General features: G+C 36.6%; 1 protein-coding gene across 6 annotated transcripts; it reads right to left on the reverse strand.

Annotated features, from left to right (window-relative positions):
* Positions 1–168: 168 nt before the first annotated feature.
* On the reverse strand, positions 169–19,588 carry LOC143253546 (uncharacterized). Of its 6 annotated transcripts, XM_076507599.1 has the most exons (8): positions 19,517–19,588; positions 19,088–19,238; positions 10,550–10,743; positions 7,646–8,583; positions 4,342–4,504; positions 1,511–1,593; positions 1,256–1,338; positions 169–431 (listed from the first exon to the last, which is right to left on the reverse strand). In XM_076507599.1, exons 3-8 carry the CDS (start codon positions 10,700–10,702, stop codon positions 319–321), a joined length of 1,533 nt encoding a protein of 510 aa, XP_076363714.1. In that variant the 5' UTR covers positions 10,703–10,743; positions 19,088–19,238; positions 19,517–19,588; the 3' UTR covers positions 169–318. The 6 variants fall into 6 exon arrangements, with proteins under 6 accessions (XP_076363714.1, XP_076363713.1, XP_076363719.1 ...); XM_076507598.1 differs by lacking the exons at positions 19,088–19,238; positions 19,517–19,588 and adding an exon at positions 11,213–11,270; XM_076507604.1 differs by lacking the exons at positions 19,088–19,238; positions 19,517–19,588 and adding an exon at positions 11,213–11,270 and having other exon boundaries at positions 1,188–1,338.
* Positions 19,589–26,045: the final 6,457 nt, after the last annotated feature.

Raw genomic sequence — 26,045 nt, forward strand, 5'->3', positions numbered from 1 at the left:
GTTGACTATAAGAATAATAAGATATGTCTTTCCTTTTAAAGACTATTGAACAGGGTGAAAACCTCAGATCTTATATTACACTTACAGAAAAGCATTTTTTAAATTACATATATAAACTTACAGGTTTATATATTCCTTATATGAATTAACTTGTAGATGAAACAAATATTTCTGCTGAATGTTTTTATTCAGTAACAGGGATATAAACATGTGTTAAAAATCTTCAACAACCATACATATATTTTTAAAAATTAAACTATCTATATGTATTTTTGAAATAAATTATTAATTTTTAACATAAAACAAATGACTAGGGTATTACAAAAACTCATAATATTTCCCAGTTCTTGGGTCATAATAGCAGTCAAGTTCAGGGTCAAACAAAACCTTCAGGTATTCACTGGTGTCTTTCTCACCTGATTTTAGCTGATCTAAAAGAGAAAGTAATAAAATAAATAATTTCCTTCCAATTCATTTGTATGAAAAATAGAAGTTGTATTAACTGAAATTAAGGTTTCAATAACTCTTCTATAAAGATAATGAATTTCATTTTTAATCTACACTGACTAGAAACTTTGTTGAGACCCCTTCACTCTCTATAACACATACAAAAACTGAACAAGACATCTACTGACAGTTCTGGATATTTCAACACATAAAGTCCAGTTTATTATTGGGTGGTGGGATGTGATAAAAATAGTTCAACTCGATATACTGTGTTACAACCCTACATCCCAGAAGGGTAACATATTGACACAGTTGTCAGTCAGACCATGTCTTACATCAATAAATACTGTAGATATTAAAAACACAACAAGTAAAGGTAAAAATGTACCAATTTACAACATCATTTTAGAAAAGTGATTCTACTATCATTTTAATCATTGTTTTTAAAACAAGGCAGCTTAAAAGAAAAAAAAAACAACAACAACAAAAATCCAGCTTCAAAATGTGAATATATTCATTATAACATATTACACCTTACTGTTTTGTACCAATATTTAGGGTACATATATGAATAGATTATTTTATGAATTTCCATTTCACATTTACCATATTGTACTAGTATCTACGGTATAGATGTAAATAGATTCTTTTATGAACTTTCATCACACTTACCATTCTGTTACAATATTTAGGGTACAGATACAAACAAATTCCTTTTTAAACTTTCATCTTACACTTACTCTTCTGTTCCAATATTCAGGATACAGATATGAAGAGATTCCTTTTTGAAATTCCATCTCACACTTACTGTTTTGTAATGTCTTTCTAGCTTCAAGATGTGAACATGTCCTTCCTCTTGCTTCCAATAAACTGCAGGCTTCGACCCAGTCCCTAGAGAGAAGTTATAATCTACAGTTAAATGTAACTTCAATAACAACTCATCATAAGCAATTCAGAACCACTTTACACAAACACAGCTAATTAGCCCTCTTACAGATAAATACATGTAACAACAGTTCATTTGTGATGATAAATAGAATACAGGAGTCAAATTTTCACTTACTGGGGATCTGTTGAATTAAGAGGGTCTGACAGACGAGGAAGTCTAGTTTTCTTCATTTCTTCCTGTGCTTCACAAGTGTAGGCCTATGTACAAAAATAGTATTTCTATAAAGTTAAAAATTTAACACAATAAACCATTTCTGTGTGGAAAATCAAGACCCAAAATAATTACCATGGATTCCATTTCAGATGGATTTAGTTTGTCTCTGAAAAAGCATTACAAAAAGCATAAAGAAGATAGCTACAGTGACAGTCTCACATCACTTCAGTGAGATTCTAAGGTCTTCAATACCAGGACAGTCTACACCTAGTCTAACAACAGAATAGTTTCTCAGAAATACAGTGAAATCCTAAGATGGTTTCCTATATACAAAGGGCACTATTTGAAAAGAGAAGGCACTAATAAGCAAAGTTCTTGTAATATTGTGTATTTATGAATGTTATTTGTTTTTATTATTTTTATATTTAAAAATCAGAGTTGAATAACAAAAAAATAACTAGACTTAGTAAGATTGGGAACTAAAATACTAGGTATTAGCTTTTAATTTAAATTTTAGTAGTGTAATGCGTAGTACAATATTATATTAGCTTAGTAAGTGCACCAGTTCTTTAGGCTTAGTTATAATTCAACTTGCAGTTAGATTGTAAAAGGAATTAAATATATATTGTTGTATTTAATAAATATAATGTAAAAACTAGTTAACTGTCAAACTTAGGCTTAACAGACTTAACAACACGCTACTACTATTTAGTCATAGTACCAAGTTTTTATTTTAATTTTACAAGTAATAAAATGGTCAACTAGTTCAGGGGTTAAACATTCCCAGTTTATTAGGTGTGATAAGTGCATCTAATGGGTTCTATTTAGGAACTCTGGACTACAATACACTTTAAGGAAGCTAGTATTGAGGGTATTCAATTTATGTGGCAGTTGGATGCTGATGACTAGAGTTGGCAGTGGATGGTGATGACTAGCTGCCTTTCTTCTAGTCTTACACTGCTAAATTATGGATGGCTAGCGCAGATAGCCCTCGTGTACCTTTGCATGAAATTCAAAACAAACCACAAAAACTAAATGATAGGCTGAAACCAATATGAACAGGTTAGATGGTTGGATTTGTGGAATCAGTTCAGTGGAGGAGGGAACATTCTGGAATGGATGGTTTACACTTATGTAGGAAAAGGTCTGGCAAGTTTATAAGGACCATCAAGTCAGCTGTAATAGAACTTTTAAACCAGGACTAGTGGTGAGGACAAAGATAAACTAAATGAAATAAAACTGAGATGTAAAGGAAAGTTTAGTACAGGAAATGAGTAGAAATTGTGTAACACGTAGGGGCAATTGATCATTGCTGGATTAGCTTTGGTTCCGAATTCCAAAAAAGCAAACTCTGAAGGGATGCAACAATAATTATCTGTTGTGAATTTGACAGCTGAGTTATCTAGAGACACTGATCAAATGTGGAAAAGTTTTAAAGAAAATGTTTCAATATTCAAAACGAATATATTCCATACTGAAAGAAACTGGTAGCTGCAAGTAAAAAACCAAATTGTCTCATGAAGAGCATGGGAGATAAAACTAAAGAAAAGCACCACAAATTTAAGAAATTTAAATTGACTAGTATTATAGAAGATAAAGAATGTTTATCAAACAGTAAATTAGGACACCAAAAGGATGTATGAAAAATATTTAGCTGAAAACACAGAAATTCTCCATAAGGATTTTTTAAGTATATTATGGGTAAACAATATGTTAGAATGGGAATAAGACCCTTGAAGGATGACAAAGGAAGACTTGTATCTGATGATTATGAAATAGCATGGTTATTAAATTCTGCCCTTTCTTTAGTTTTTACTAAAAACTTAAGTAGTATTCCTCATCTTGAACAATTAATAGATGAAAATAGAGTTGAACAAGACAGTTTCTTAAATTTTGAGTCTGTTAAAATAAAATTGGAAGTTTAAACATAAGACTCCTGGACAAAATAACATTTCCCAAAGGGTTTTAAAGGAAGTAAATAATTGGATATATGTGCCACTTGCTAATACTTTTTGTAAATTCTTGAATAGTGGACAAGTACCAACAGGTTGGAAACTAGCTATGTCACCCCTATCTTCATTAGAGGTAACAGAAGTCGTTCCAGTAATTGTAGGCTTATTAGTCTTATATCAATTGTGGGAAAGGTTTTGGAAAGTCTGATAAAACATACATTGTAAAGTCATTTAACAAAATTTAGAATTTTATCAAATAATCAACACAGTTTCACAAAGGGGAAATCTTGCCTTACAAATTTTTTTATATGGTTTGAAAATGTTACTGCATACATAAGGGTGTAGCTTCAGAAAGCATATGGCAAAGTGTCACATAAGATGGAGAGATTAATATCCTTATAATTGTTTTCTCTTGAGAAAAGGATAGTTGGGGGTGGATCTGACTGAAGTGTTTAAGATTGTAAAAAATTGATAATGCTAATGCACAACACTTTTCATACTTAACAGTGAGAATTATAGAAGTAGGAACATAATACAGATTTAGACAAGGTAGAAACTGTCTTCACTGTTACTAAACCAAGAATGTCTGATATTAAGAAGCTAATAATTAGATGGTTTAACATAAATTATGTCACTAAACCAAGAATGCCCAAGATAGTGACTTGTTAACAAGATATAATATAAACCTTATTACCAAAGTATTACTGATGCACTGGGGTGTTGAGGCATGACATGAAATTAACCATGAATGATTGACACACTAGGATGTTAACACTTGACATTGATTAAGAGAATACTTGGAGCAGCTCTTGAGTACTAATGTTGAGATCTGGAACTTACCAAATCAGCAAAACTGGCCGAGTGTGTGGTTGACTCTTCATCTGAGATTTGTCTTTCAAAGAGCACCTTCTGCTGATTACCTCCATACGATAGATGAATTTGGTCCTCTTGGTCCTGGTCTTCTTTCTGTATTGCTGCTAACAGTTGAGCCTCAAAGGATTCACTGGAAGGAAACTTTCCACAATTACACAATTTCTCTGTTTTTTTTTGGCCCATTTAGTGAGTTAACAAATACTGGACACATGTATTGTTAGGTGAACTTCTTACTGAGTATAATAATTCTATTTATACTCACTTTTTGCCAAAATCTGTAATGTTTCAAGCAAACACTTGATTATTTCCTCCAAATAAAATTACTGCACATAATCTTATCATTTCTAAACAGGTAATGATCATTATAAAACCTCTAAAGGTTTATTAAAGTATGAAGGTATAAGTATTATTGAAGATTACAAAAAAAAACACGTTACTTCTTTAAAACATTGAGAAGCATCCAAGTTTCTACCTGAATATGTCTGCCTGCATCATATACGGAAGATACTAAGCAGAGTTAAAATATTTTGAAAGTTACATATTTCTAAATGAAAATGCATTTATAATAACACCTCCTCTGACACTTACAGCTATTCATTGACCTTCACTTTGTCTATGTAAGCATTGGTCTCACTTGTTTCAGCCTATAAAATCCCACTTAAATGCTTTTTACCATTTCTGACCTTGTGACACTATCCATCTGTGTGAAAGCACCCTCTACTGGTACTCTATATAAGTACCCAATACCAGTTCTTAGTGAGGAGGAAGGGTAAGAGAGTGTCAGAGTGTAGCCATAAGATGATATATTCTGAAAGACTGGAATGATGACAAGAAAGTAAGCAACACTGAAGTAGAGAAACTTTCTTTCTTTCTCCTTCATCTAAAAAGCAACAAACACCTCAGGCTCATAATGATTAGATCATGTAAACTGTACTCAACCAAAGGAACAGAACTCATCTGGTCTGAAATTATGAATGTTCATCCTCACTTCCCAACCAAGTGGACAAGAAGAAAGCATTTCACTTGCTCCTGTAATTATTGAGAGAATGTGGAACATTGTGTTGAACCAAGAACCTAGGATGGACTACTCTGTGTTTGGAATTACAAGGAGGTCCACTATGGAAGAAGAGGGTGAAGTTGGAGGCCCTCCTACCCATGTCCTTGGATGTTTTCCCAGATGTCAGTAGGAGAGGCACTAACATTCACAGAAGCCTACTTGTGATACTGGTTTAGGTTTGACACTAACACTTTGAAGAAAAAGCCTCTGTCCACCTCCCCAGTGACTAGAAACTTGGTGTGGTAAGGAGTCTCCAGATCCACTAGTAGAATCTGGGAGTGTGGTGAGGGGTAATGTGCAGTGGGGAGTCCTGAAGCACAGTTCTCTAACTTTTTAAGAACTAACTGACCCCAATTTATTCTATCTGATAATTGGCAGGATCTCCTTTAGCTTTACTCATGATAGTCCATGAGTAGCAGTCCAGCAGAATATGGTAACAGAATCTGGTAAGCACCTAGATGGTGTTATGGAACACCTCATTTCTACAGAGCCTGCTGCAATTGGTAGGAAGTATGGTTAAATTTGGTGCTGGTGTGGAATTAAATGGATAAAAGCACACCTGTGAAAAAAGGTAAGGAACCCTAGAAAAGAAAGAGACAAGAGGATGAAAACATTCACTCCTCTGTATAATCTAGCAGATGTTAAACCAGCCCTGGGGGTAGGTAAAAACCCACAAAAGAAGAAACTGTCAGATTGTGAAAATGAATGTGAGAGAAAAGTATTGACCATATACCAGTCCTTCTCATGTCCTCCAGCAGGTAATTGAAATGGGTGGTAAAAGACATCTGATGAGATGCGACTTGGAAGTTTTTATGCCCATAACAAAAGTCCACAATATGCAACACAGCTATTTGGAAATCTACTTCATTAAAGTATATTTGGGACAAGTTTCAGAAAACTGGAGAATTCCAATGAATATATAGTCGAGTACCATCACCTCAAAAATTTTAGAGCAAACCATCAACTACCTTAGGACTTTGATGGGACATAACAGATTAACAGTGTTTGACTGGTAGCAAAGGTTAGAAACAGTTGACAAGAGAACTGATGATAAGGATGCATCCCTTTTCCTGTCTGCAAGAGTCTTAGGAAAAAAAGGGCTTATCAGGACCAAAGGGGAGAGAAAAAGAGTCTTGTTCACATATAAGGCAAACATCTTTGGGCTATAACATTCACATGTCAGCAGCCAGAGTTCTGAAGGATTGGAGAATGCTGGACATCACAGAAGAGTGAAAATCTTGGTGGTGTTTAAAATAACATACAATTATTTATAAACCTACCTCGGATAGCAAGATATATACTCAATAAACATACATGATATCAACTCAATAAACATACAAGATATCTATTCTATAAACACACAAGTTTTGGTGTGAAGAAAAATATCTCAAAGTAAAAGAGAGGAACAAACAAATGCATGAAATTGTTACCTGTTAAAAGCAATCACATGGACTAGTCTGGTACCTTGCATATCTAAAACAGATCTAGTATGAGGAATCAAAATAAATATTTGCCTGGCAATGGTAAGCCAAAGCTTGCAAAGAGACAAACAAGGATATAACATATAGCTATCCTGTCATGTAACAAAATAGTAAATCCTCCAGCTTGAATAATATCAGTAAAAATTAAGTAGTCTTCCCTCAATCTTTCTGTCATCAAGGAAAAAGTATCCTGAAAAATAACCAAGAAAAGCCCTAAATATCCACAAATTCAAGTGACTTATTGATGAAAAGGAACAGTAGGTGGTTCATCCAAATTGGCCATTGTGAGAAGCTGACACAGAAAAAAAATAACTGAAAAATCCCTCCTACATACACACACACACACACACACGAGAAAATATGTCCTGGATTACCATGTAAAGCAGCCTCAGAATCCCCAGGAGAGACTCTTTTGGGTCTCAATATATACTTCCATCTCACAGTAAATCAAGTCATGAATAGCATCAAATGAGAACACTTTTACTTTTATACCTTTCTTAGTTGATACAAGATATTTTACAATACAATGACTGTTATCTTTAAACAAAATCATGTATAAATCTTACAGTTGAAATAAGGTTCTCACAGAACAAAAACTGTGTCATGAGTCATATTCTTCTAAAGAAATGTTGACTTTATGATGATGTAAGCCTATGGTAAGATAATTTGTATTGTACAAACACAAGTTCTGATCAGTTTAATCAAGAGTGAAGCCACGTGTTGTGTAACTAACCTAAGCTGTAGATGAGCACTAAAACAATTATATATGTTTGGTGAGGAAACTTGAAGACTATCTTCTGACATTCCTGATGGACACTTGCACTTGAATTCTTGGTTAATAACATGACTGCCAGTAGTATGAGTTGCTGATAATGAAGTACTAATCTTGTTATCAGGTGAGACAACATGATGTGTAAAGGCACTTCCTTTGGCAGTAGTGTCACTATTACTACAAGTAGTTTGAACATGTGATGACAATATGTTGACTTTGTCATTGGGTAAGACAACATGATGTGTAAAGGCACTTCCTTTGGCTGCAGTGTCACTATTACTACAAGCAGTTTGAAGATGTGATGACAATATGTTGACTTTGTCATTGGATAAGACAACATGATGTGTAAAGGCACTTCCTTTGGCAGTAGTGTCACTATTACTACAAGTAGTTTGAACATGTGATGGTAGCGTGTTGACTTTGTCATCGGGTAAGAGAACATGATGTGTAAAGGTACTTTCTTTGGCAGTAGTGTCACTATTACTACAAGTAGTTTGAACATGTGGTGGCAGCGTGTTGACTTTGTCATCGGGTAAGAGAACATGATGTGTAAAGGTACTTTCTTTTGCTGTAGCATCACTATTAATACAGATTGTTTGAAGATTCATAGTTTTGATATTACTAATGTGTTTCTCATATTCAGAAATTTGGTTAGAAAGAGTGAGGTGTTTATATTGTTTTTCCTTTTCTTCTATTTGAAGTTCTTGTACATCTCTCTTAGATGAGTTCTTTGTACTGAAGACTGCTGCATCAGGTGACAACTTTGTCTCTGAGCGAGCAACCTGAAGTGTTCTACATTGTATCTCATTAACTACTTTGTCCAATGGGTTCTTCTGGTGGTAAAAATCAGTATACAAACCCAGTCCTCTTGGTTTAACTCTTCTAGTTTCTTTCTTGTTCTGCAAATTGATAATAAAATATATGAATATTTTACTTAGTTATTTCAACATTGGAACTATTACATTATCTTACATTACCATTTTGACACTATACTTTTACATAAGTCTACTTAAATCAAACTAATATTCTGATTAAAAGTTTTCACAATCTTTACACACATTAATAGTGAAATCTTTTGTTCACACTAAGCAAGTTCTAATTGAAAGTTAATATTAATACATGAGGCTAAAGATATTGTTTTACTAAATCATTATTCAAAATTAAACGAGTTTTAATTTCACTTTAGTCAAAGTCTTAAAGGTATGACTGTCATTCACATAAGAGAAAACAAGTTAACCAATACACATGTAGTATTATAAACTGGTAAGTGTTCCCAACCAAAGATAAACAACACATATCAAGTAATAAAGAACAAATGATAAGTTGTTCCTACTAGAAGACAATCAACATGTGTTGTGTAGAAGAAAACCAACTAATAAGGTATTCTTGACAATTGAAATTGAAGAGAAGATGTGAAACTCATGAAGAAAAACTACAAGGTGGGGGAAAAAATTCTAAAAGATCAAATATTTCAAACTCTGAACAATACTAGTGCCAGCTCCTTTAATTATTAATGTTACCATATATAAAAATCTTAATTGTCAGTAAAATGTAGCTCTTCCCTCTATATTGATATATTTCTACATAACTACTGACTGTCAGTAAAACATATCTCTTCCCTCTATACTAATAGTGAATATTACCAATATTTCTACATAACTACTGACTGTTAGTAAAACATATCTCTTCCCTCTATACTGATAGTGAATATTACCTGTATCTCTACATAACTACTAACTGCCAGTAAAACATAACTCTTCCCTCTATACTGATAGTGAATATTACCAATATTTCTACACAATTACTGTTAGTAAAACATATCTCTTCCCTCTATACTGATAATGAATATTACCTGTATCTCTACATAACTACTAACTGTCAGTAAAACATAACTCTTCCGTCTATACTAATAGTCAATATTACCAATATTTCTACATAACTACTGACTGTTAGTAAAACATATCTCTTCCCTCTATACTGATAGTGAATATTACCTGTATCTCTACATAACTACTAACTGTCAGTAAAACATAACTCTTCCCTCTATACTGATAGTGAATATTACCAATATTTCTACACAATTACTGTTAGTAAAACATATCTCTTCCCTCTATACTGATAGTGAATATTACCAATACTTCTACACAATTACTGTTAGTAAAACATATCTCTTCCCTCTATACTGATAATGAATATTACCTGTATCTCTACATAACTACTAACTGTCAGTAAAACATAACTCTTCCCTCTATACTAATAGTGAATATTACCAATATTTCTACATAACTACTAACTGTTAGTAAAACATATCTCTTCCCTCTATACTGATAATAAATATTACCTGTATTTCTACACAATTACTGTTAGTAAAACATATCTCTTCCCTCTATACTGATAGTAAATATTATCAATATATCTTCACAACTACTGACTGTCAGTAAAACATATCTCTTCCCTCTATACTAATAGTGAATATTACCAATATTTCTACATAACTACTGACTGTTAGTAAAACATATCTCTTCCCTCTATACTGATAATAAATATTACCTGTATTTCTACATAACTACTAACTGTTAGTAAAACATAACTCTCCCCTCTATATTGATAGTGAATATTACCAATATATCTACACAACTACTGACTATCACTGAAACATATCTCTTCCCTCTATACTGATAGTGTCTGATTTGTTTTGAATTTGGCGCAAAGCTACATGAGAGCTATTTGCGCTTACTGATAGTAAATATTACCAATATATCTACACAACTACTGACTGTTGTCAGTAAAACATCTCTTCCCTCTATACTAATAGTGAATATTACCAATATATCTACACAATTACTGACTGTCAGTAAAACATACCTCTTCCTTAATGTAAGATGAACCCACACAGTGGTCTGCAGGAATGTGTCTTGGTAAAGAACTAAACCTGTAAAAGACACCCTGTGTCTTGCTGTTGTTAATATTAGCTGATTCATCAATACCTATCTTCCACATTCCATCACCTGTTGACATGACAATGAGTGGACAGTCAGTTTCAAATACGGATGGCAATTCTATGTAAGATAAGATAAAGTTTTTGCTCATTGCATATTCTGTAAAATGTCAAATTTAAAACAAAATCTTAACACTTCTGACACCGATAATAATCATGTTTTCTTTTCTGACCAAAACGTGAACATTGTTTTTAAAAGGCAGTTTTAAGTTATAAAAATGACATGGTTTCAAAACAGTTATTTACATGACAGACACTGACATAAAATTAGAGGTTTTCTCAGCTTTACAATAAGCAAGTTAAATGTTGTCACCGTGTCAAAACAAACATGAAGTGATAATAAACAAATCCCTAAACATTTATCTCTAAATGCAAAAAGAAGCGTTATTTTTCTAATTACAGATTTCTTGTTTTAATGCATTATCTAATTAAAAATTAAGATTTTAAATGTGTTATGGTAAAGAATACCGAAAACATTCTACATGAATTTATATAAATTATTATTAAATACTACCATAAATAATTACAACCTCAAGGGTATACAGTTACCGCTATAACTACACCATTGATGTTAAAACCCAGCGCCATCTATATGTCAATAAAACTTGAATGTTAAAAATAAAAATATATATCAGAGCAAAATATTTCTATAAACAAGATAAATATAACCAGTTAACTACAACAACAACAAAATTACTGTACAATGATAAGTCTTAAAGTATTACAGATGAATTAATAAAATGAAAATGTTTACAATAATTTTTTATTACGCTTGTTTATTTTGAATTTCGCGCAAAACTACACGAGGGTTATCTGCGCTAGCCGTCCCTAATTTAGCAGTGTAAGACTAGAGGGAAGGCAGCTATACATCACCACCCACCGCCAACTCTTGGGCTACTATTTTACCAATGAATAGTGGTACTGACCGTCACATTATAACGCTTCCACGGCTGAAAGGGCATGTTTGGTGCGACGGGGATTCGAACGCGCGACCCTCGGATTACGAGTCGAACGCCTTAACCCACATGGCCACGCCGGGTCTTTTGTTAAGCACAAACCTAAATGGAGCATCTATTATGTGCTTAACACAGGTATCAAAACTCAGATTTTAACACTATGAGCCTTCAGAGGTATTGATGAGCTAGTAGTTTTGATACAGTCACTAGAATCCTTTGAACAACAACGTATCATTCAATCATTCTTAATTCTTAGTGAAAAATACTTCTAAACAGATAAACATTGAACATTATCTCCCAGTATCAAACTATAAATAATTAAAAATACTTTGACGGAAGCGTGTTAAATTTGTTTTTTAAAAAGTGATTTTCTGGTAGATTAAAAATTAAATTATCTTCAATTTTTTCTTGATAGAATACCAACCGGTACTTTCAATTTCATATTTTTGAAATACAGTAATATGCACATAAGAGTTTTTATTAATTCCATTAGTGATTCTTATCTATACCTTTAAAATGTATTGTAACTTTTATTAAGTGGACCTGCACAACTACTAATCATTAATTGGTTGGTTGGTTGTTTAGCGTTTACTGGGGCAAAGTAAGTAGGCTATCTGCGCTAAACAACCAGTAAAAAAGGTTTAAAAGGTAAAATCATTAAAATATGTAAAAATGAATCATGCTAAAACAAAATATAGTCCAATTTCCATATAAAAACCTTAAATAGAATTTAAAAGACCAATGCCCTTTAAAAATCTAAAAACACAATTGAGGTAGACAGTATCAACATCGCCAATAACACTGTTCAATGTCAAGGGTAAACCTATGGTAAGAATATGTAACGATGGCATGACAGTAAAATGTGAGCTATTGTGACCTGAGTGTCACACAGATCACATATTGGTGCATCAGTCCCAGATAAAAGAAAGGGGTGAGTTAAAAACGTGTAACCAATGTGTAGCCTAGGCAGAACAACTTCCTCTTTCCAATCTTTATGGAAACAAGACGACCAAAGAGCAATAGAAGGTTTGATTTGGAAAAGTTTATTATTATGTTGCTCATTCCAAGTTGATTGCCAACTGACACGGAGCCGAGCCTTGAATATAGGACTGTAGTCCATGTATGGAGCAGGCACGGCGGTGATAGTACCAGAGCAGACTGACTTAGCTGTGATGTCAGTGAGCTCGTTCCCACAAATATCGACGTGGCCTAGTAGCCAGAAAAACTGGATAAAAGTAGATGATAGAGACAAATAGGCCAGTTGGTTTTAAATATCGGTTAGAACAGGGTAAGAACTAACGTGAAGCGATTCCAGGGCCAATAGAGAGTCAAGCGAGTCAGTACAAACAGTACAGTTCGTGTACGGCATAGCTTCTACGTGATCCATGGCAAGATAAATGGCATACAATTTGGCAGTGAACGCAGAAACTGTAAAGGGGATTCTGTATGCACTAACCAAATCACAACATACCATGGAAGAGCCCATAGAGTCACGTGATTTCGAACCATTCGTATAAATTGAAATGGACGTCTTGGAGGTCCTTTCCAGGTTTAGGAAAAGGGACTACAACAGAATGGTGCCAAGCATCGGGAAAAACATTCTCCTGTCAGATCTGGTTAAAAATAATCAGAAAAATAGCAACAGAGATATGAGAGAGATGGCGCACCATCTCGTACTGAATATCATCAGATACAACTGATGTACTGCCAGACTAATGAAGAGCAAGTTTAAATTCCACCAGTGTAAGAGGTGATTATAGTCATAGAGATAATCAGCCTGAAAGGAAAGAAGTGATTGTTCTGTCCATGTTTTGATGGCTAAGAATATGAGGGATGAAGAACTGCTAGATACATGAGAACAACTTTTGCCGAAAGTATTGGCGATGCTCTGGGTATCAACAACTTCCTGGCCATTAGAGAACAAGATTGAAAGGGAGGCAGAAGGATACTGGACACTAACCTTTCGAAATTTGTCCCATATGACTTTGGAACTGGTGTAAGAAATGCTATGGGTGTATTTAATCCAAAATTCCTTCTGGCTTTGACGTCTGATCTGTCGAGCATGTGCACAGGCCTGCTGAAATGCAATGCAGTTTCAAAGTATGGAATACCTATGAAAGATATCTCAAACCTGTTTTTGAACTTTTCTTCTCATGTGGCAGGCAGGATTTCACGAAGGACGAGGATACTGTGGGAAACGTGTCGAAGTTTTATGAATACACTAAGTAGCTGCCTGGACAATACAGTCAGTTACTGCTGCCACAGAGTCATCTATCGATGGCTTACACACAATGATAGGATTAAGTTCTGAGAGAGTGGTGAAAAAAGGCCAGCTAGCCTGGTCCAACATCCATCGAGACACGTGGGTCGGATGGCACCGACCACGGCCAGTCTCTCTCAAAATGATAGGAAAATGATCACTGCCCCGTGGATAACCGTCGACTCTTCAAAAAAGTAAGTGAAAAATTAAGGGGAGCAGATAGAAAGATCTATAGCAGTAAAAGATTGACTAGATGCATGAAAATAAGTATAAGAACCAGTACTGAAGAAAGACAGGTTGTGGTCCAAGAATATATGCTCTATACACGCCCCCTCCCATCAATACTTGCGCCACCCCAGAGGGGATTATGTCTATTAAAATCCCTCAGTAATAAAAAGAGGGATGGTAACTGCTCAATGAGGGCAGCAAGGTCTGACTTATTACAGATCTCTTTAGGAGGCAGGTAGAAAGAACAAATAGTAATGGCACGACCCAAGGAAACACGGATGGCTACAGCCTCCATGAGTGTATCAAGTGACAAGGACAGGGTGAACACACGCTGATCAACCAGCAATGCCACCCCACCCTGCACTCGTCCATCACATGACCTGCCGTTTCTATAGAAGGAAAAATTCCTAAGGGTGACTGTATAGGCAGGTTTCAAAAACATTTCCTGTAAGGAGAAACACACGGGATGATAAGAAACAATGAAGTCCTTACCGTCATCTAAATTTGATCAAAAACCTAGATAGTTCCACTGGATCAGAGTGGACATTGTTATTTATATGGAGAATGTGGTGAGAAGATCTTCTGTTTGCGACCATGTTTCTCTTTTTTACTGGACGAACATCTATCAACCTCCATGGATCCTGCCCTAGGTCAGGTAGACAGGTCTCTGTTTGTGAAAAAGATTCCAATGACTGAGGGCATGAACGAATGATCGATTTACTTTTCGGGGCTGCAGAAGAGGATAGACCCGAGGAAACATTTGAACCTGAGAATGTGACTCTGGGCAGTCACTGGAAGGAGTGGTAGGGACAGAGATGGAAGTAGACATAGATGCATCATCTTTTTTAATTATGGAGGGCACAAGCTTCTTAAGATGTTTAGCAAACAACTCTGTTGGAGGCACAGAAAGATCTGTCTGCATTCCCACTGTAGTAGTGGAATGGAGTGCAGCAGCATGCATCCAAAATGGAGTTGGGGACAATAATTTCCGAGCCTCTGAATAGATGATATTATTAACAGTATTTAAGCATTGCACCTCTTTCTCTTCTACCCATTAAGGGCAAGAAACATAGTAACAGAGGTGTCAATCACTACAGTTAACACAATATAATTCCAGATTGCACTTGTAAGCGTCCTGGCTTTTACCACCACAACGAGCACATACCAATGACCCATGACATGATGTTTTTGAGTGACCAAACCACGGACACTGGAAACATCTAAGAAGGTTAGGAATGTAAGACCGTACGTTGCAGTTCAGATAGCCTGCTTTGACTGTGGCAGGAGAACGAGTTGATGAAAACGTTAATATCGGAACATTGGTAAGTCCATAATTCCGTCTTTACGAGTGAAGATTCGGCGTATAGTAGTAACGCCTTGGCTAAAGAAACCAGCGTAGATTTCCGACGCGAAAATGTTATCTAAATCCCTCTCAACTATATCTCCTCTGGAAAAATTCAAAGTCGTATGGGGAATAACCTCAATGGGTATATCTCCAATAGCTTTTGATTTCAAGAGGAGTTTGCTATGTTGTGGTGAAGATGTTTTCACCAAAATGTTTCCAGAGCACAACTTTTTTACTGACTTTGGCGAATCAGCAAGTCCCTCTAATTCCTTCAGAATGAAAAGCCATCTGCCACAAGGATTTCTCAGACAAGGAATGGATAATGACAAGTCGAGTTATAGAATGCAGCTGTAATGTTGACTGTACAACAGAGTCATCATTGCGTGGTCGTTTCAAATAATCTGTTTTTCAATTTTTTCATTTTTATTTATTTTGTCAGAAAGTGGGGTATCCATAATAGAGAAGCTACATTTTAGAGCCCACTGACCCCACCCACCATGGAGTTATACGAGGGGAAGGACTACGGTGACAAACAAAAACAAAACAGCAACGCCAGGGTTTTATTAGCACTAATCACAAAAACCAGCATCAAATAAAATGTCCAGAACACCTGATGACAACATCCAACACCTGTACTTGGTTGACTCTAGCCCAAATGGACCAGCCGGATGACCCTAGGGATTCCATTACTATATAATATACTACTTTATGATATAGATAAGATACATATAATAGCCAATATATATAGTACATTAGTTGATGTAGACAAGGTACACATAATAACCAATGTATAAAGTAGTACATTACTTGATAGTTGATGTAGATAAAGTACATGTAATAACCAATGTATAAAGTAGCACATTAGTTGATGAAGGTAAGGTATGTATGATAACCAATGTATAAAGTAGTACACTAGTTGATGTAGGCAAGCTACATATTGTAACCAATATACAAAGTAGTACATTAGTTGATGTAGAAAAAGTACATATAATAACCAATCTATAAAGTAGTACATTAGTTGATGTATATAAGGTACATATGGTAACCAATGTGTAAAGTAGTACATTAGTTGATGCAGGCAAGGTACATATGGTAAACAGTGTATAAAGTAGTACATTAGTTGATGCAGGTAAGGTACATATGGTAACCAAACTACAATGTAAAACATCAATCGAGGTAGGTAAGGTAGATATGATAACCAGTGTATAAAGTAGTACACTAGTTGATGTAGGTAAGGTACATATAATAAATGATGTATAAAGTAGAACATTAATTGAAGTAGGTAAGGTACATATGGTAATCAGTATATAAAGTAGTACATTTGTTGATGCAGGTAAGGTACATATGGTAACCAATGTATAAATTAGTACATTAGTTGATGTAGATAAGGAACATATAATAACCAATGTATAAATTAGTGCATTAGTTGATGTAGGTAAGGTACATAGGGTAACCAATGTATAAAGTAGTACACCAGTTGATGATGTTAAGGAACATAAAATAAGAAATGTATAAAGTAGTAGATTAGTTGATGCAGGCAAGGCACATATGGTAACCAGTGTATAAAGTAGTACATTAGGTGATGTAGGTAAGTTACATATTGTAACTAGTATATAAAGTAGTACATTAGTTGATGTAGATAAAGTACATAAAATAACCAATGTGTAAAGTAGTACATTAGTTGATGTATGTAATGTACATATGGTAAACAATGTGTAAAGTAGTACATTAGTTGATGTAAATAAGCAACATATAATAACAAATGTATAAAGTAGTACATTAGTTGATGTAGATAATGTATAAACAAGTACATTAATTGATGTAGGTAAGGTACATATTTTAACCAATGTATAAATTAGTATCTTAGTTGATATTGATAAGGTACATATGGTGACCAATGTATAAAGTTGTATATTAGTTGATGTAGATAAAGTACATATAATAACCAATGCATTAAGTAGTACATTATTTGATGGAGGTAAGGTACATACTTTAACCAATGTAAAAAGCAGGACATTAGTTGATGTAGGTAAGTTACGTATGGTAACCAATGTATAAAGTAGAACATCAAGTGATGTAGGTGAGATACATAGGGTAACCAATGTATAAATTAGTACATTAGATGATGTAGATAAGGAACATATAATAACCAATGTATAAAGTAGTGCATTAGTTGATGCAGGTAAGATACATATGGTAACCAGTGTATAAAAAAAAAAGTACATTAGTTGATGAAGTTAAGGAACATATAATATCCAGTGTATAAAGTAGTACCTTAGTTGATGTAGGTAAGGTACATACGGTTCCCATAGTATAAAGCAGTACATTAGTTGATGTAGATAGGGTACATATGGTAACCAATGAATGAGGTTGTACAATAGTTGATGTAGATAAGGAGCATATAATAACTCATGTATAAAGTAGTACATTAGTTGATGTAGATGAGGTACATATGGTAAACAATGTATAAAGTTGTACATTAGTTGATATAGATAAGATACATATGTTAACCAATATGTAAAGTAGTAAATTAGTTGATGTAGATAAGGAACATATAATAACAAATGTAAAAAGTAGTACATTAGTTGATGAAGTAAAGGAACATATAATAACCAATGTACAATGTAGTACACTAGTTGATGTAGGTAAGTTACATATTGTAACTAATATATAAAGTAGTACATTAGTTGGTGTAGATGAAGTACGTTTAATAACCAATGTATAAGGTAGTAAATTAGTTGATATAGATGTGGTACATATAATAACTAATGTATGAAGTAGTACATTAGTTGATTAAGTTAAGGAACATATAATAACCAATGTGAAAAGCAGTACATTTGTTGATGTAAATAAGGTACATATAATAACCAGTGTATAAAGTAGTACTCTAGTTGATGTTGGTAAGTTACATATGGTAACCAATGCATAAAGTAGTACATTAGTTGATGTAGATAAGGTACATATGGTAACCAAAGTACAAAGTAGTACATTAGTTGATAGTTGATGTAGATAAGGAAAATATAATAACCAGTGTATAAATTAGTGTATTATTTGAGGTAGGTTAGGTACATATAATAACCAATGTATAAAGGAGTACATTACTTGATGAAGTTAAGTAACATATAGTAACCAGTGAATAAAGTAGTACATTAGTTGATGTGGGTAAGGTACTTATGGTAACCAATGTATAAAGTAGTATATTAGTTGGTGTAGGTGAGGTACATATGGTAACCAATGTATAAAGTAATACATTAGTTGATGTAAGTAAGGTACATATGGTAACCAATGTATAAAGTAGAACATCAATTGATGTAGGTAAGATACATATTGTAACCACTGTATAATGTAGTACATTATTAAATATTCAATTGTTGTAATAGTTAAGAAGTGAAAACTCCCTTCAGATAAACAATAACACAAAAGCGTAAATTGAAAAAAATATTGTCAACAAAAGTATTTTGAGCTCTGAAATTTTTCCCATTTTTAAAAGAATATTTATGTCATTAAATGAAAATCAGAATATAAAATGTGTACCTCGCTGTCAAATAACACACATCAACATATTGTATGCTCACCTGGCTGTCAATTAACACACATCAATATATTATATGCTCACCTGGCTATCAAATAACACACATCAACATATATGCTCACGTGGCTGTCAATTCCAAGAATTAAAAGCATGAGGAAGAACACAATTGACCATAAAGGGAGAGGTGGCAACTGTGGAACAACTTCTGGCTAAACAAGGAAAGCTAACCCTGGACCTGAAGAAAATATACCATGTTAGATTATATCTAAACAAAGACCGTGTTTGTACTCTGAAAATAACACAACAGGTCACTGTCTGATAAAACTTAGTGTATATTAAGATGTTGATACACTGTAACTTACGAATAGACGTTTCATTTTAAATGTTTTAGAACCAAGAAAATATTAATAAAGTTTGTTCTGAAATATTTTGTTACACGTTGATTTTGTATAGAAACAGAACTTTTAGCGTTTATATAAACAACTGAAGCACTAGAAAACTGAATTATCTTACCAGACTTTACAACGTCGGCAACTCCAGTCCCCTCGCCTTTCAAGTAGGCCATGTGACCGAGGACGGAAAATATCACAGTACCAGCAAATATACTGGTAGCAGGGTTAACAATACATAGAATATATCCGTCAATAGAAATAAAGTTATAGAAACAATAATGAATGTGTGCAAAGTGTACAATAATATCCATGGAAACAGAAACACTGAAAGAATAACGAATACAGAGTATAGAGAATTATTACATTGAACAATTTTGTGCAAATCATTGTTAAATAATTAAATTAAAACATAAGAAAACATTTCTTAAGAGTTTGTTTGTTGTTTTTTTGCTAAACTTGTTGTAACTTCCAAGAGTTACGACGGAAACGAAACCAATACCAAAGGTGAAAAACACTTGGGTTCCTGCTGTCACCCAGACTTAATAACATTAATATAATAAATTAATACTGATTACAAAGAATTCACTTCTTTAAATTTAACACTAATGTAGTTTCGTTGCGTTTTGATTAAAGAATTATTAACTAGTATTAAAGCTTGATAGCAAATAAACGAAAAAAAAAAAAAGTCGCTTGACAGTTACTGATTAACAATGACACTATTTTCACTAAAGACGTAAACTATAGCTTCATTAGATGGGAAGTTTTATTTGTTGCCCAGCCTGGTTGTTAGTGTTTGTCTTCAGCGTCAGTGGCCTTAAAATTTGTTTGTTTGTTTTGGAATTTCGCACAAAGTTACTCGAGGGCTATCGGTGCTAGCTGTCCCTAATTTAGCAGTGTAAGACTAGAGGGAAGGCAGCTAGTTATCACCACCCACCGCCAACTCTTGGACTACTCTTCTACCAACGAAAAGTGGGATTGACCGTAACTTTATAACGACCCCACGGCTGGGAGGGCGAGCATGTTTGGCGCGACTCGGGCGCGAACCCGCGATCCTCAGATTACGAAGCGCACGCCTTAACGCGCTAGGCCATGCCAGGCCTCTGGGCCTTAAAATGTACGGTTAATCCCAATATTCGTTGGTAAAAGAATATGTGATGGGTTCTGTCCAACGACTACCTTTTGTCTTTTCAACAGATTAAAATCACTTACCATGGGTATATATAAACAAAAGCAGTTGTTCACCTCACGCAGAGATAGGTCAGGAAAAACTGAAGATATGTGAAAAGTATTCAGGAAACATAATTGTTGTGTTCAAAGTTATCAAAACATTGCTGTAGTATAGTGTAATGCATAATTAGTAATTATGTAATAACCGGATATGTAAAGTACTATGGGCACATTAACCACAAGGCCAGTCTCGGCCATATGTAAAGTTCTGAGAGCACATTAACCACAAGGCCACTCTCGGCCATATGTAAAGTACTAAAGGCACATTAACCACAAAGCCACTCTCGGCCATATGTAAAGTACTAAGGGCACATTAACCACAAGGCCACTCTCGGCCATATGTAAAGTACTATGGGCACATTAACCACAAGGTCACTCTGGGCCATATGTAAAGTACTAAGGGCACATTAACCGCAAGGCCACTCGCGGCCATATGTAAAGTACTATGGGCAGATTAACCACAAGGCCACTCTCGGCCATATGTAAAGTACTATGGGCAGATTAACCACAAGGCCACTCTCAGCCATATGTAAAGTACTAAGGGCACATTAACCACAAGGCCACTCTCGGCCATATGTAAAGTACTATCAGGTTAAATTGTTCTTAATTTACTTCAGTGTCCCCCAGTGTCTGGATGCTTATAATAGTTAATCCTAAAAAAAGTGAGTAATTAAAACAGTTGACCAGGATCAGAGAAATACATTTAACATAAACGAATCTTGGGATCTAAACATTTGTCGAATTGTGGAGTAATGTAAAAAAGTAGTCCGTCTTCAGCGCCCTCTAACGTCATTCCACGAGAAAAAAGAATGATAAGGATGACGTACGGAAAGGTTGCTGAAACCCAAATAATCTGTAAATAATCAAGTCAAGCTAGAAATATTAGATATTATTAGATAAAACAAAGCATATCAGAGGTGCTGGAAAACAATAAGTCACTATGTGATCTGCTCATGTAATTACTATAATGGTGTTTCATGTCATTAGGTGAAGTTTCCTTATGGTTACTGTAATGGTTTTTTATGTCATTAGGTGATCTTTCCTTGTGATTACTGTAACACTGTTTTATGCAATCTTTCCTTTTCCTTTTGTTTCCCAGTTTAATTTTAGTTTAAATCTCACCTTGCCACGACTATGTAGTCCTTTCCAGATGACCAAATAAACCAGGAACCAGGCAAGTAACAAATACAAACTTAGTTGCTAGGGGCATTTCCCCCACTGCTAACCCCGGTTGATAGGGATATTTCCCACACTGCTTACCTTTGTTGCTAGGGACATTTCCACTACTGTTTATCCCTGTTGCTAGGGGCATTTCGGACACTGCTTACCCGCCTTTTTGAGGGAAATTTCCCACATAGCTTACACCCCGTTGCAAGGGAAGTTTCCTTCACTGAATACCTCCCCGTTTCTAAGGACATTTCCCCACTACTAACCCCCCGTTGCTAGAGACATTTCGGACACTGCCTACTTTGCGTTGCTAGAGATATTTCCCCCACTGCTTACCCCCATTGGTAGGGACATATCCCTCTCTACTTATCGCCCCCCGTTGCTAGGGACATTTCCCACATGGCTAACACCGTTGATAGGGACATTTCACCCCCTGCTTACCCCTCGTTGCTAGGGACATTTCACCCACTGCTTACCCCATTGCTGAGGACATTTCCCACTCTGCTTACCCCCTGTTGCTGGGGAGATTTCCCATATGGCTTACGCCCGTTGGTCGGGACATTTCATTCACTGCAAACCCCCCGTTGCTAGGTACATTTTCCCCACTGCTTACCCCCCGTTGCTAGGAACATTTCCCCCATTGCTTATCCCCCGTTGCTAAGGGCATTTCGGACATTGCTTACCCGCCTTTGTTAGGGAAATTTCCCACATAGCTTACACCCGTTGCGTGGGACATTTCCCCAACTGAATAACCACTGTTGCTAGGGAAAATTCCCCCACTACTAACTCCCTGTTGCTAGGGACATTTTCGACACTGCCTACGCCATGATGCTAGAGACATTTCCCCCACTGCTTATCCCCCGTTGCTAGGGAAAACTCCCACATTGCCTACCCATGCGATGCTGGAGAGATGTACCACATCACTTACCCCCGTTGCTAGGGACAGTTCCCCCACTGCTTACACCCCGTTGCTAGGGACATTTTCCCCACTGCTTACACCCCGTTTTCAGGGACATTTCCCCCACTGCTTATACCCCGTTGCTAGGGACATTTCCCCCACTGCTTAACACCCGTTGCTACGGACATTTCCCCCACTGCTTACGACCCCGTTGCTAGAGACATTTCCAACAATGATTACCCCCGTTGCTAGGGTCATTTCCCCCACTTTTTACACCCCATTGCTAGGGACATTTCCCTCTCTACTTATCCCCCTTTGCAAGGGACATTTCTCACACTACTTACTCCCGTTGGTAGGGACATTTCCTTCTATGCTTAGCCCCCCGTTGCTAGGGACATTTCACCCACTGCTTACTCCCGTTGCAGTAGACATTTCCCCCACTACTTACCCCTATTGCTAGGGTAATTTCTTCCACTGCTTACACCCCGTTGCTAGGGACATTTCCCCCAATGCTTACCTCCCGTTGCAAGTGACATTTCCCGTACTGCTGATCCCCATTGCTATGGAAATTTCCCCCACTGCTTACCCCACTTTGCTAGAAACATTTCCCCCACTGCTTAACCCCCATTGCTATGGAAATTTCCCCACTGCTTACCCCCGTTGCTTGAGAAATTTCCCCCACTTCTTACACCCCATTGCTAAAGACATTTCCCTTACTGCTTCCCAGATTGCTTACCCCAGTTGCTAGGGACATTTCCCCCACTGCTTACACCTGTTGCTAGGGTCATTTCCCCTACTGCTTACCACCCGTTGCTAGAGACATTTCCCACACTACTTACTACCGTAGTTAGGGACATTTCCCTCTCTGCTTTCCCCCATTGCTAGGGACATTTCCCACATTGTTTAGCCCCTGTTGCTGGGGACATTTCCCAAATGGCTTACCCCATTGCTATGGACAATTCCCCAACTTATTACATCGTTGCTACGTACATTTCCCCAACTGCTTAACCCCCATTGCTATGGAAATTTCCCACACTGCTTATCTCCCGTTCCTTGGGAAATTTCCCCCACTTCTTACACCACGATGCAAGCGAAATTTTCCCCACTGCTTAACCCCGTTGCTAGGGACATTTCCCCACTGCTTATCCCCCGTTGCTAAGGACATTTCCCTTTCTGCTTACCACCCGTATCTTGGGACACTTCCCACTCTGCTTACCCCCTGTTGCTGGGGAGATTTCCCATATGGCTTTCGCCCGTTGGTCGGGACATTTCATTCACTGCAAACCCTCCGTTGCTAGGTACATTTCCCCACTGCTTACCCCCGTTGCTAAGGGCATTTCGGACATTGCTTACCCGCCTTTGTTAGGGAAATTTCCCACATAGCTTACACTCCGTTGCGTGGGATATTTCCGCAACTGAATAACCACTGTTGCTAGGGAAAATTCCCCCACTGCTTAACCCCCATTGCAAGGGAAATTTCCTTCTCTGAATACCTTCCCTTTCTGGGGACATTTCCCCACTACTAACCCCCTGTTGCTAGGGACATTTTCGACACTGCCTACGCCATGATGCTAGGGACATTTCCCCCACTGCTTATCCCCCGTTGCTAGGGAAAACTCCCACATTGCCTACCCATGCGATGCTGGAGAGATTTACCACATCACTTACCCCCGTTGCTCGGGACATTTCCCCCACTGCTTACACCCCGTTGCTAGGGACATTTCCCCCACTGCTTAACACTCGTTGCTACGGACATTTCCCCCACTGCTTACGGCCCCGTTGCTAGAGACATTTCCAACAATGATTACCCCCGTTGCTAGGGTCATTTGTCCTACTGCTTATACCCCCGTTACTGAAGACTTTTCCCCCACTGCTCACCCCCGTTGTAAGGAACATTTCCCCCACTTTCTACACCCCATTGCTAGGGACATTTCCCTCTCTACTTATCCCCCTTTGCAAGGGACATTTTCCACACTACTTACTCCCGTTGGTAGGGGCATTTCCTTCTCTGCTTAGCCCCCCGTTGCTATGGACATTTCACCCACTGCTTAGTCCCGTTGCTATAGACATTTCTCCCACTACTTACCCCCGTTGCTAGGGTTATTTCTTCCACTGCTTACACCCCGTTGCTAGGGACATTTCCCCCAATGCTTATCCCACTTTGCTAGAAACATTTTCCCCACTGCTTAACCCCCATTGCTATGGAAATTTCCCCACTGCTTACCCCCGTTGAAAGAAATGTCTTTAGCAACGTGGTGTAAGCGGTATGAGAAATCTCCCTTGCAACAGGAGGTAAGCAGTGGGGAAATGTACCTAGCAACAGGGGGTAAGCAGTGGGGGAAATGTCCTTGCATCGGGGGTAAGCAGTGGGGGAAATGTCCGTAGCAACGATGTAATAAGTTGGGAAATTGTCCATAGCAATGGGGTAAGCCATTTGGGAAATGTCCCCAGCAACAGGGTGGTAAGCAGTGGGGGAAATGTTTCTTACAACGAAGGTAAGCAGTGTGGGAAATGTACCTAGCAACAGGGGGTAAGCAGTGGGGGAAATGTCCTTGCATCGGGGGTAAGCAGTGGGGGAAATGTCCGTAGCAACGATGTAATAAGTTGGGGAATTGTCCATAGCAATGGGGTAAGCCATTTGGGAAATGTCCCCAGCAACAGGGGGTAAACAATGTGGGAAATGTCCCTAGCAATGGGGGAAAGCAGAGAGGGAAATGTCCTTAACTACGGTGGTAAGTAGTGTGAAAAATGTCTCTAGCAACGGGTGGTTAACAGTAGAGGAAATGACCCTAGCAACAGGTGTAAGCAGTGTGGGAAATGTCCCTAGCAACTGGGGTAAGCAATCTGGAAAGCAGTAAGGGAAATGTGTTTAGCAATGGGGTGTAAGAAGTGGGGGAAATTTCTCAAGCAACGGGGGTAAGCAGTGGCAATGAATTTATTATTATATATTTATTTTAGGTAAATGGATCAGGATTTAAAACTGAAAATAATTCAATTAAGTTTTAAAAGAGAAATAGTAAAAAGGAGTTTCTATTCCAATTCCTTTATTATATAAAACATACAAACATTATATAACATAAGCTTATAAGCTGAAATTAGATAGAACAACTACGATATTCTCAATGTATTCAGGCACCAAACTGTTTCTTTGGGGACTAAAGATCACTAAATATATAAAATAACCTTTCTACACTGTCTTGTATCACTGGAGCAGCATGCACAACTATAATCAGTTTGTACAAGTCTTCACATTTTATCTTCATTGAGTTACACCATAAAGTTAGATGCTGTCTGCTGGAATTATTTCAGTATTCCTAAAGTTCTTCAAAGCCGAAGCAATGCCCTTTTTTGAAGTACT

Source organism: Tachypleus tridentatus, chromosome 6 (genome assembly GCF_004210375.1).
Source record: "Tachypleus tridentatus isolate NWPU-2018 chromosome 6, ASM421037v1, whole genome shotgun sequence".
In the NCBI taxonomy this organism is placed as follows: Eukaryota; Metazoa; Arthropoda; class Merostomata; order Xiphosura; family Limulidae; genus Tachypleus; species Tachypleus tridentatus.